We start from the raw sequence: 12,056 nt of genomic DNA, 5'->3' as shown, positions 1-12,056 counted from the left end.
ACTTAACCTACACGCATGTAAATAATTAAAGCGCATATACTGTATTAGAACTGCATCGCATATAATTATTTAATTCAATCGTAGCATTTGTGAATTCACAATTATGCTTAATTATGATTTTTAAATGGGTTTAATATATCATGAAGCCTTGGAAAACAGACGAATAATGTGTTTTATACATTCTCGTCTGTGAAATGCGCCACTTCTGGTATTTTGCCAGTTAGTCGACGTGAGCAAAATTAAGTGGAGGATTTTAAAAAATCGAATAGTCGAATAAAATCGATGAATCACGACAGCCCTAAAGGCATCTGAGATTAAGTTGATATTAAATAGAGTGTAACAGAGAACTGAGCAATGAAAGAGCAAACTCTGAGCGATAACATCTTCCTGTGGGAAGTCACATAGTGTTGTCGTGACTTGCATCACTATTACTATTTTGCAACCTCCCAGAACGCTCTGGCATCGTGGCAGGGAGTTTTGCACGGGCAAACACCGCTTGTGTTTACTTCACAACTTGTTAATTTGTCTGAGTTACACACATGTGTGTGTAGGAGTTCATCACATTTTCTTAGAAGTGGAGCTTCTGTAAAAGCCACAGAAGGCGATTCATTCACAGCTCACCACCACAAAACGACTGCAGCATGCAGGCCTGTACAGGTCTTCACAGTTTCTCCTTACATAAGACCGCAGTCAGCTATTAATCACACACAAGTTGATGCATGTGAGAGGTAGGGGCTTTTTTGGGAAGATGGCATGATGTTTGTCTTCGTCATCAACTCATGACCTGCAGACTCATTTGAGAAAAGCCAGACAGTGGACAGTTTGAGTAATGCGCTTGAGGGAAGTCTGTTCAGATCTGCACGACATGCGTGCATCAACATGTACGTGCGTGCATAAAACATTCCCCTCACTTTCTCCTGTAAAACACCAGTGACTCGCATCACCATTACTATTACTTTTGCAACCACCCAGAAAGCTCTGGCATCGCGAGTTTTGCACGCTCGTATTTCCTTCTCAACATATTAAATAGTCTGAGTTACACACGTGTGTAGGAGTCCGTCGCATTTCCAGCGCTGCATCAAAGAGGAACGACTGTTTGAAATGTCACACTCTTGTGTTTTGCTTTGTGTTTTTCGCATTTTTAAGAACACCCACACTCTGAGCATGCATTTAGGCATGCAGACGCACACACAAGGACTTTTGTCGTGCACAACAACAGCTTTCATTGTCCTGTTAAAAAGGATACGGTTCCAGCTGCCAAACTCCTGCTCTTTTCCCCAACCGTTATGGGATAACGCCAGGTTTTCTTTGTTCATGGCTACTGACGCTGATTTACAATGACTTTGATTTACAAAAATATGAAGCAGCACAACTGTTTTCAACATTGATAATAATCAGAAATGTTTCTTGAGCAGCAAATCAGCATATTAGAATGATTTCTGAAGGATCATGTGACACTGAAGACTGGAGTAATGATGCTTAAAACAAATTATAAATTACATTTTAACCCTCATAATGCATTTGGGTCCGTTTTGACCTGTAAGAGATACATAACAATTTCTAAAACCTGCATAGTTTTTAGAAAGTGAACGAGAGTTTGCGAGTCTTTAAACAACCTCAAAGTATACATCATTAATTTTTTTCAGATTTTTTGCAGTCATTTTTTAAGAGATATAACCATTTAAACAAAGTTAAACGTTTGTGTTTGGGTTATTTTGGACCCGGATATGTATGGAGTACAATTAGGTTTCAGAAATACTTTTTGTTGAACTATCTATTGAGTTATATTAGTGTCAAAAACTTTAGCAAAATATATATTAGCCTTTTCCCCATATCTCACACACTTTTGGGACTGAATTGTGTTGATAAACATGAATATGTTCACTTATTGAAGAACCACTGCAGCGTGAAAACTAATCAATTTTTTCATCTGAAAGTGAAAGTTTATGCAAGTAAAATTAATTTATTTTGTTTGAAAATTTTCGGATTAATTTTTTTGTAAGAAATAAATGTGTAGGTTTCATCAATTTGGACTTTGGGACTGAATTGTGTTGATAAACATGAATATGTTCACTTATTGAAGAACCACTGCAGCGTGAAAACTAATCAATTTTTTCATCTGAAAGTGAAAGTTTATGCAAGTAAAATTAATTTATTTTGTTTGAAAATTTTCGGATTAATTTTTTTGTAAGAAATAAATGTGTAGGTTTCATCAATTTGGACTGTTTTTGAGCAATCTTGAGTTATAAAGTCAAAGGAATTTCATTCAATTCCATTTATTCCATTGCTGATATAATCTGAGAATACTGATAATTCTCAGATTATATATATTTTTTAAATTACATGCAATTATATATTCATATAGGATTTCTTTTGCTGCATTTATTTGAACAAAAGTACAGAAAAAAACAGTAAAATTGTGAAATAGTATTGCAATTTAAAATAATGGTTTTCTATTTTAATATACTTTAAACTGTAATTTATTTCTGTGATCAAAGCTGTATTTTCAGCATCATTACTCCAGTCTTCAGTGTCACATGATCTTCAGAAATCATTCTAATATGCTGATTTATTATCAGTGCTGGAAACAGTTGTGCTGCTTCATATTTTTTTGGAATCTGTGATACTTTTTTTCAGGATTCTTTGATGAATAAAAAGTTAAAAAGAAAAGATTTCTACATTTTTGAATTAATCAAAAAGGGGCAAATGCAGTAAAAACATGGAAACATTCAAAACTTTGAACGTTTTTCACTTTCACTCATTAATGAGAAGTTGCTGATCAGATACAATATGATTATTTTTCAAAGATTCAGTACTTCACAAACTGTGGCAACTAGTTGTTCATCTAGATCTGTGATTTATGCATTAAAACATTTATTTTGTAGACAATGGCTTGAGTTTGTCAAAAAGCGTATCATGAATCATGGCTCTGAACATCTGCTAAACCTGATGAAATCATTAGTTCATGACCATAATATCATAAACGTAGTATCAGTGCATGTGTGCAAGTTCCCTTTTGTGGTATTGAGCAGAATGAAGTGCATTGTGGGATTGGGTGGGTAGCAAGTGGACAAATAACTGTCATGTTTTGGTGAAATTAAGAGGCAGAACTACTTCCTAACATGTGGCAATATAGTGTTAGAGCTGTTTGGAGTGATTTACAGTGGCTACACATAGTATTTGGACACTTAATACACATTTAAAACGATCTGAATGCCATTGCATTTTATAAAAAAATATAAAAAGCAAGTCATTTGTTTGAAACAGCAAACCGTACTCCCATGCACGAATGCTGATGTCTCCCTAAATGAATGAATCATGATGTTTTCTCATCTCTCTGCAGTGAAAGAGGAGCCACGTAGCAGTCAGGCCGTTCACGAGTGTTTAGGGGAGGTTCTGCGTGTTTTGCGGCAGGTAATCAGCACGTACCCTCTGCTGAACACTGTGGAGACGCTCACCGCAGCAGGGACTCTTATCTCAAAGGTCAAAGGTCAGTCCAACTGCCATGTTAAACTCATCTTTTTAAACTCGTGTCATTGGTTTCTCCTCCTCAAACTCTCACCCAAAACGTGATCGCAAACACATGAAGCAAATAATTCGGCGCAAGCATCAGATGAGCAAAGCCACATCAGATACGAGCAGTTACCACACAACCAGCATCTGATCTTATGAAGGAAAAACACGTAGAGTATGCAAACATGAACAACTGAAATACAGGTGTTTCCACTTTTTCATTTAAACGTGATGTCACTTCTAGTTTTATTTGTTATCAAAGCAGAAGCATGTGTTTGTGACCGTGAAGTTGTTCTCTTCTCCATGTTTGTCAGGGTTCAGTTATGAAGGCACCACTGACGCTCAGAAGAAAGACTTTGAGAAGGCCATTGAAACCATTGCTGTGGCATTCAGCAGCAAGTAAGACCCAACGCAATGCTTTCACACAGATTACCTGCTCATTTACTTTATTATAAATTAAAATGCAATTATATTAAATGTAATTAAATAAAACATTGTGGCCGATACCGATAACCGATAATTCTTTAAATTTGAAAGCCGATAACCGATATGTTGGCTGATAAATCTAAATCAAAATAATCTAAATCTAAAATAAAAATGCATAATGCAAACAAGTCATTGGACAACGTTACTTGCATGTAAAGAATCAAAATGCATGTGCCACGGATAAATAAAACGGAATAGCCTTTGCACGGACAATAATTAAATTATTTTAATTAAACCATATTGTTGGTGAAAATAATAAGATAAAAATAAAAGTGGCATAATGCATCAACTATTTTGAAAAAGAAACATCTTAAATTAATACCACTGTTTCAGATATCAGCATTGCTGTTCGAGCTGCGTGCGCTGAAGCTGAAGAGCTGAATGAACACCAGTAAACTGAAGTGCTTTGTTTGCGGGTTAATTAGGCCAAATGAGAATCAGATATTTATACATCATAAACATAATATTACAACTTATATGCACAAAAATAGACATATGCACAAGTGAACTTAAACTAAGTTATGTGCTAATCAGAATGTGTACTTTATTTTGTCCTGCATGTTCTCATTATAATTTTATGAAGCCTATATGAAAGACTTGCCCTGCACATGTTGCACTTAACTGTATTTTCCTTTTCGAAGTGATTCAAATAATATTTCAAGCAATTAAAATCCATCATGGTGAACAGTGTGTCTCTGAAGGAAATAATGCATTATTTATCGGCCAAATTTTTTTATCGGGTTGATAACGATATCAGTAAAAATGAACATTTATCGGCCGATACCGATATGGTGGCCGATATATCGTGCATCCCTATTAAAATGTGAAATTTATACTGCTCTGCATTATCCATCATAACATTATCTTGTGCATCCAAATACAGATTTTATCTAAGAACGATTACAGAAGAACAGAGAAGATCAAAATCTCTTTAATATCTCAGATGTTTCTATCCAAAAGATTAAACGAAGAGGAAATCAAAACTTTTCAGATTTTTCTCATGCCCCAGTAATCTCACATGTGTCTCCTCTAGAGTTTCAGAAGAGATCTTCTGAACAGTTTCTCAAGCTGTGCTCAGATTTACCCATATATTGTATGCAGGCAAAAGTCAGAGATCTCAATATGAACTCAAAATGATCTGAGCTGCTCTCCACATTCGCTTTATACCTCTTATTCTCATGACTTCTGAGCTACAAAAGAGCAGCATCTGAGCAGTATTTTCTCTTTCTGTCAGTGTTTCAGAGTTGCTGATGGGAGAGATTGACAGCACTACTCTTCTGTCCCTGCCGCCGACAGAAAAGAGCAGGGTGAGTGTGTGTGTGTGTGTGTGCGGATGTTGTTGGAAGCGTGTGTGTGTGTGAGTCGCTTCCTGCGTTGTCTTGCAAGCAAATTGTTTCCTCCACACCTCTATACAGACTCGACAGAGTCCCTGACGACGTGAGTCTTCAAGAAACACTTCTTAGAATGCCACTGATGACAAATGAATCATTTTAATGTCCAGAAGAGACACTCAAATCATTTCCCAGAAACAACCAGAAGTCGCACTTCCTTCATTAAAATGCACTTTACCATAGAGTTGTTGAACAGTGAATTTTGAATCATGCTACTTTGAATCTGTATTTACCAAGCGATTACTCATTATTTACAGTAGTTCAGTTTTAGTCAAGAAACTTTTTTAAAGAAGGACTGCACTACAAACTACTAACAAAAGTAGCTTAGTACTTGAAGATACTTAAAGGGGCAATGCTATTTTAAAAATATAACTCTTCAGTGATACAATTTATTAATTTTTGGTGCAAAAACAAAGAGGGCTTTTGAGTAAATAAACAATTAGATAAACAGTTAAATATAAAAAAATGTATTGTGAGAAAATGTTAGAATTTTTATCAAATATCAATTTGAAAGATTGTTTATAATTATTTATTTATTTAGAGTTTGTAAAAATAATATTGTTAAATTATTGTAGACAATTTATTGAAGTATTGTTATTAAGACTATTTTTTAAATCTTCTAATTTTTGAATTAGCCTTCGATTCTGCATTGCTATAAAATAATAAATAAAAAGTAAACATCTGAATAATAATTATTAGCTAGAAATAAACAGCAGGATTTAGCTAAAAATTTAATAATTAAAAATAATTAATATTTGTGAAAAGCTAATTCATTAAATCATAAGAATGTAAAATTAAAAGAAATGAATCATTTTAGAATAAAAGCAACCAAGATAAAACAAAGAAAAGATAAAATATTTTATTTGTTTACCTACATGTCATGTGACCATTAACCAACATCAAAGAATCATGAACATGTAAATGTGTTGTTAAATTATTAAAAGTTTAATTTTAAAATTTCTGGATGACTTCTATTTTCTATTATTTCTAAGCGATTATTTTGATTTAGATTTATCAGCCAACATATCGGCTTTCAAATTTAAAGAATTATCGGTTATCGGTATCGGCCAAAATGTTCATATCAGTGCATCCCTACATTGACAAAAGAGTTGCATATGATTTTCCAGTGTTGCGTATGATGGCGAGAGTGTGTTCAGTTACTGCTTCCTCAGTAGTACTTTCAGCCGCTGTAAGGTGAAGTAATACTACTAATGGAAGCACCAAATCTACCCCACAGCGCTGAGAAAAGGAAGTCATATATACACTACTGCATCTCACCGCATGTATCTGACTCTAACCTCAGCCTCAAAATCAACATGAAATCAAAATCCACACAATTTAATTTCATAATGCACATTATTACCGAAAATGTAAAAACTAGCTCTGCCTCTTTCCTGTGTGTGTTTAGTCAATGGAGGACCTGTACAGGGTGTCATCAGGTCAGGGTCCTGAAGGAGGAGGAAAATACGACCACCAGGACTGCAGTGAGTGAATCACTGTTTTATTGTCTTTAGTAATGCATAGAATAGCAGACCAACTACTATTTTTGAAAGTATGTAGTATGCATAGTGTGCACCGTATGCACAGAATACAATATATATTCTATCATGTGCAGAAACTAGATCCCACAATGCAATGCACTCAGCACCATCTCTAGTGTAATGAATGGAGCGGAAGTGATATCAACAGTGATTTTTAACTGAGAGCTGAGAACTTGACTCATTATTTGATCACATGTAAAAAAAAATTACTATTTATTTATGCAATGATAACCAAACATAACTCACATGCATCGTAAAACATTTATTGTTAATACTCACATAGTATATACTGCTCAGTGTATATATATATATATATATATAGAGATACATATAAATATTTAAATAAATTATAAATATATTTTTTAATATTTTAAAAATTCAATATTATATTATTATTATTATTTTTTTATTTTTTATTTGTTCATATATGGGATGGCTGATGTTTACCGTGTGTGTCAGCAGTGAGTCCACAGGAAGTTGATATTCTCCTGCAGCGCAGTGAAGGCGGCGTGGACTCGGCTCTGAATTATGCCAAATCTATCGCCAAATACATGAAGGACATCATCAGCTACGTAGACAAGAGAATCGCTCTCGGTAATGCCATTTTCTTGACCTGTCTGGTGGTTTGTGAAACACATGTGTCTGTCTCTCTTCTAAATGGCTTCCGGTAATATACTCAGACCTCTTTATATGAATGCATTTCAAAGCCATCCACCTAGACCTCTCTATTTTTCTCTTTCACAGAGAATGAGTTTTCTAAAGGTCTTCAGAGACTCTACCAGTCCTGCAAACAAAACATCATTCAGGTACATCGGCGTGCTTCCCTTGCGCTTGTTAGATTGTGTTTCTGCAGATTGAAATAACACTAGTGTTTATGTTGTAAAACAGTCACCAAAGAATACGAATTCTGTCATCAAGGTCAAAAACATCTTAAAAGACACCATAATAAACTATCATAAAAAAATCTTAAAAGTGATTTGCAAAACCTGTGCAGTATATTTCAACCACATGTAGCATACGAGTCATATAGACTGTTTTTAAATTATGATAATTTTATGGTGTTTTTAGTCATTTTTGCACACTGTCAGCCCCAGTTACTGTCAACTTTTGTTTTATTGAAAAAAAGCAGTGTGAACATAGCCTGTGTTCCACAGAAAATGAAAAATCAGGGTTAGAATTTTTATTTAAATACAGAATTATCAACTATTCCTTTAAGTGATACGGAATCTGTTTTTGTTTTGTCACATGCTTACTGTACATACAGTAAAGGAGGTTTCTCAATCTTGTCTACCTCTCTCTCAGGAACACATGCCGTTGCTGTCTATCTTCTCTCTGGCTCTCGAGCAGGACTCAGAGCAGAGCTGCGGTTTACAGCAGGCCACAAACAACATCTACACGCACTCATTTCTACAGGTACCACACCTGAACCTGAACACACATTACAGCAGGATGGCAGTGTGAAAATAGTTTTGCACATTTTACCCCACAATACCTAAAATCGTGAAAAAAAAATGGAAATAAAGTTTTATTTTATATTAAATTTAATTTAAAATAATTAAATTTTAATTTAAAATAAATCAATATTTCAATTTATTATATTATATTATAAATGTATTATTTTATATTTTTAATGTTATAAATTAAATTTTTGGATCATTAAGATTTTTTTTGCATTATCTAGATAAGTAAATTATACATATTTTTTATATTTTATAATACAATAAATATTGTATTTAAGTTTATTACTTTTTATTATATTATATTATAAATTTGTTGTATTATATTATTATACTATATTTTAATATAATACATTTAATTTAATAAAAAAAATTAAAGCCTAATTTTTGGATCATTAAGAGTTTTTTTTTTGCATTATTTCTAATACGGTTTCCCTTATGACATTTTAATTTCTCATTTATTTATTTTGGGTTTTGAGTGACCTGGATGTGTTCTTGGCAGCGTTTATGAGATTTACCCAAGCGGATCTAATGAAAGAAACAAATTGAAATGAAAAAAACATTCTCGTTCTCTTTTTCTTGTTCAGCCCATGACGCAGCGGAGGCAGGAACATGAGAAGAAGCGCAGAGACATTAAAGAGCAGTGGCAGAGGGCCAAGAGAAAACTGGTAAAGATTCAGTCCACCCTGAACTAACTAAATAACTCAACTAAACCTTGCTAAATCAAAGATATATGAGTTAAATATGTGCATTTGTGTTAATGCATTTAGAGGTGTATGTGTCTGTGTTCATCAGGCCGATGCCGAGAGTAATCTCCGTAAGGCACGTCACCTGTACGTGAGCCGCTGTGAGGAGTACGAGAGAGCTCGGACAGTGGCCAATAAGGTGGAAGAGGAACAAAGCGGAACAGGAAGTGGCTCAACCACTAAAGCTCTGGACAAGAAGAGGCGACTAGAAGAGGAAGCACGCAACAAGGTCAGCCAGCTCAAACCAAAAGGGTCTGGCTGCAGCTGGCGCTTGCACTCTCAGACACTTGCGCTTCCGCTAGCGACGTCACTTGCAGTCTTTATTTTTTTTTATTTTGTTCTATTTATTGATTACTTTTTGTTTGAATCTCTCAACATTTTACAACAGTAGCCAGGTGGTGAAGACAAGAAAAAAGAAACTAAATTACGAAGTCACTTGCAATCGCCACTTGCACTCTCCGATACCTGCGACGTCACTTGCAATCGACACATTAGTATAAAAAATTATTACAATTACTATTGCTTTCTATTTAATTTCAATTTCTATTTAATTAAATTTTAATTATTTTATTTATATAATTTTTTTTGCATAAAGAATATTTGAATATTATGCTCCGGTTGTGTGTTTAATGCATCCTATCCAGTGCACCATCTCGTACTATCAGACGATGCATGTGCAGACTGCAGCGTTGCCCGTGCATTTCCAGACGCTCTGTGAGAGCTGCAAGCTGTACGATCCGTGTCAGCAGTACGCTGCGCATGTCAAAAACCTGCAGCTCCGCACTGAGCTGTCTGTACAGTACCAGTTTGAGCCGTACTCCGCGTCCAGCCACCAGTAAGACGACATCCTGTTAGAACACATCATTTGCTTTAAGGATCAGTGGTCAAGAGCAAAGCATAGTCACAATATAATACTGAATACAGTAATGCACCGTAATAGACTGTTGTCACATGACCTCACTGCATTGCATGTTTAATTGAAATTACTTCCAGTTGCTTAATCTCAGTTTAAATGCTTCAGGAATTGAATGAAATATTAAAGTAACATGGCGTTTTGAATTCAGAAGGAAATCGAGTTGTTATTTTTTAATCAGGCACGTTCGGACCCGTAACAACAGTCTCTGTAATGACCAGCGGCAGAACAGCTCTGAAGCTTCGCCCACTGCAGAGGAGACGGGATTCGGAGAAGGGACTGTGGTTAAACAAAGACGAGGTCAAGGTCAGTTTTACAGACAGCGAACACACAGGACATGCACTTAATTTATCCATTAGAAGAGATTGCTGTCCGTGTGAGCGCCCCTTCTGGCTGCATGCAGATCTTTGTGTTTATCATTGCAGTTACAATATTTGATGTGATTTGGTCTGTATTGTTATTTTAAAATGAATAGGGTGGTCATGTGGACTTGTGTGCTGTTTTGTTTTTGCAGGTAGAGACCATCATCAAGCTCATAAGTCCTGGCCGTCCACCCTGAGTGACACTGACAGTGTTGGTCCGGGAAGTGGACTGGGCTCCCCGACCTCTAGCACAGGTATGAAACAAATACAGATCAGTCTGGGTTACAGTAATAAAATAAAATAATTTGTTATAAACAATAACATTGTGGTCTCAGGGGACATCTCAAAACCTTCAAGGCCAGTTTCTGCAGCCACCTTGTCATCCAATGAAGATTTAGAGGAGCGAGATGGTGCCGTGACCCCGTTTGAACAAAGTGAGTGACAGATTACAGAGAGAGGCATCGGAGAAGCAGGAGACTTAAAGGAATAGTTCACCCAAAAATGAAAATTTGCTGAAAATCGTCTCACCCTCAGGCCATCCAAGATTAGGATGAGTTTGTTTCTTCATCAGATTTGGAGAAATGTAGCATTGCATCACTTGCTCAGCAATGAATGGGTGCCGTCAGAATGAGAGTCCAAACAGCTGATAAAAACATCACAATAATCCACACCACTCCAGTCCAGCAGTTAACATCTGGAGAAGCAAAAAGCTGTGCGTTTCCATCAAGATGTTTTGAACTTCAAATCGTTACTTCCACCTAAAATACGAGTCCATAATCCATAATAACGCTTCCTCCAGTGAAAAAGTAGTCTGGTCTGAATCAGGAGAGAAATCTGCACAGATCAAGCACTGTTTACAACAGTCCAAAACAGCTCTAAACAAATATGTGGCTGGATTCTGATGTGAGAGACAACAGCAGGTGGACTTTTTCACTGGTGGAAGCGTTATTATGGATTATGGACTCATATTTTGGCCAGAAGAGACGATCTGAATTTATGCCTTAATGATGGATTTGTTTCTTGCAAACACACAGCTTTTGTCTTCTCCAGATGTTAACTGATGGACTGGAGTGCTGTGGATTATTGTGATGTTTTTGTGATGTTTTTATCAGCTGTTTGGACTCTCATTCTGACGGCACCCATTCACTGCAGAGCATCCATCACTGAGACACTGATGCAATGCTACATTTCTCCAAATCTGATGAAGAAACAAACTCATCCTGATCTTGGATGAACTGAGGGTGAGCACATTCTCAGCACGTTTTCATTTTTAGTGAAGTATTCCCTTAACGTGTACTCAGAAGTAGCGCAGCTCAGTGAAATTTCACGAGCGAAATCCAGTCAGTTCAAATGGAGTTGTGTGACCTGGAGTTTCGCGTGAGGATTTTGTTCATGTTCAGGTTGATCATGCGGATTCACCAACATAAAGCAGCTTGGTTTGAAAGTGACTTCTGTGTGAGCTGTGCTTTATAAATCACTACTGATAATAGACTGGAGCTTTTTCACCCTTGAAATCTAATGTGACCGCACCTTTAGACACTGTGTGACCCACATGATGACTGGTGTTTAGGTGGCGGGCTCATCTAAAATAGATTCTGCAGAACATTTACTGATCAGAACTGCAGTTTATGGGGTGATTTCAGAAAC

At 36.0% G+C, this 12,056-nt stretch overlaps 1 protein-coding gene across 1 annotated transcript in view; it reads left to right on the top strand.

Annotated features, from left to right (window-relative positions):
- Nucleotides 1-12,056, top strand: part of LOC107748521 (minor histocompatibility protein HA-1-like) — a 30,442-nt gene that overhangs the window by 11,722 nt on the left and 6,664 nt on the right. Inside the window, exons 3-15 of the mRNA XM_016563330.1 lie at nucleotides 3,344-3,490; nucleotides 3,828-3,912; nucleotides 5,234-5,306; nucleotides 6,799-6,874; nucleotides 7,394-7,525; nucleotides 7,676-7,737; nucleotides 8,234-8,344; nucleotides 8,976-9,056; nucleotides 9,184-9,440; nucleotides 9,730-9,969; nucleotides 10,229-10,353; nucleotides 10,562-10,663; nucleotides 10,745-10,843. Coding sequence (XP_016418816.1) covers nucleotides 3,344-3,490; nucleotides 3,828-3,912; nucleotides 5,234-5,306; nucleotides 6,799-6,874; nucleotides 7,394-7,525; nucleotides 7,676-7,737; nucleotides 8,234-8,344; nucleotides 8,976-9,056; nucleotides 9,184-9,440; nucleotides 9,730-9,969; nucleotides 10,229-10,353; nucleotides 10,562-10,663; nucleotides 10,745-10,843 — 1,590 coding nt within the window. The remainder of the gene's footprint in view (nucleotides 1-3,343; nucleotides 3,491-3,827; nucleotides 3,913-5,233; nucleotides 5,307-6,798; nucleotides 6,875-7,393; nucleotides 7,526-7,675; nucleotides 7,738-8,233; nucleotides 8,345-8,975; nucleotides 9,057-9,183; nucleotides 9,441-9,729; nucleotides 9,970-10,228; nucleotides 10,354-10,561; nucleotides 10,664-10,744; nucleotides 10,844-12,056) is intronic.

This window comes from Sinocyclocheilus rhinocerous, unplaced genomic scaffold, assembly GCF_001515625.1.
Source record: "Sinocyclocheilus rhinocerous isolate Xijiao unplaced genomic scaffold, SAMN03320098_v1.1 scaffold380, whole genome shotgun sequence".
Taxonomy (NCBI): domain Eukaryota; kingdom Metazoa; phylum Chordata; class Actinopteri; order Cypriniformes; family Cyprinidae; genus Sinocyclocheilus; species Sinocyclocheilus rhinocerous.
The sequence above is the reverse complement of the archived record's forward strand: the minus strand, read 5'-3'. Positions and strand labels throughout refer to the sequence as shown.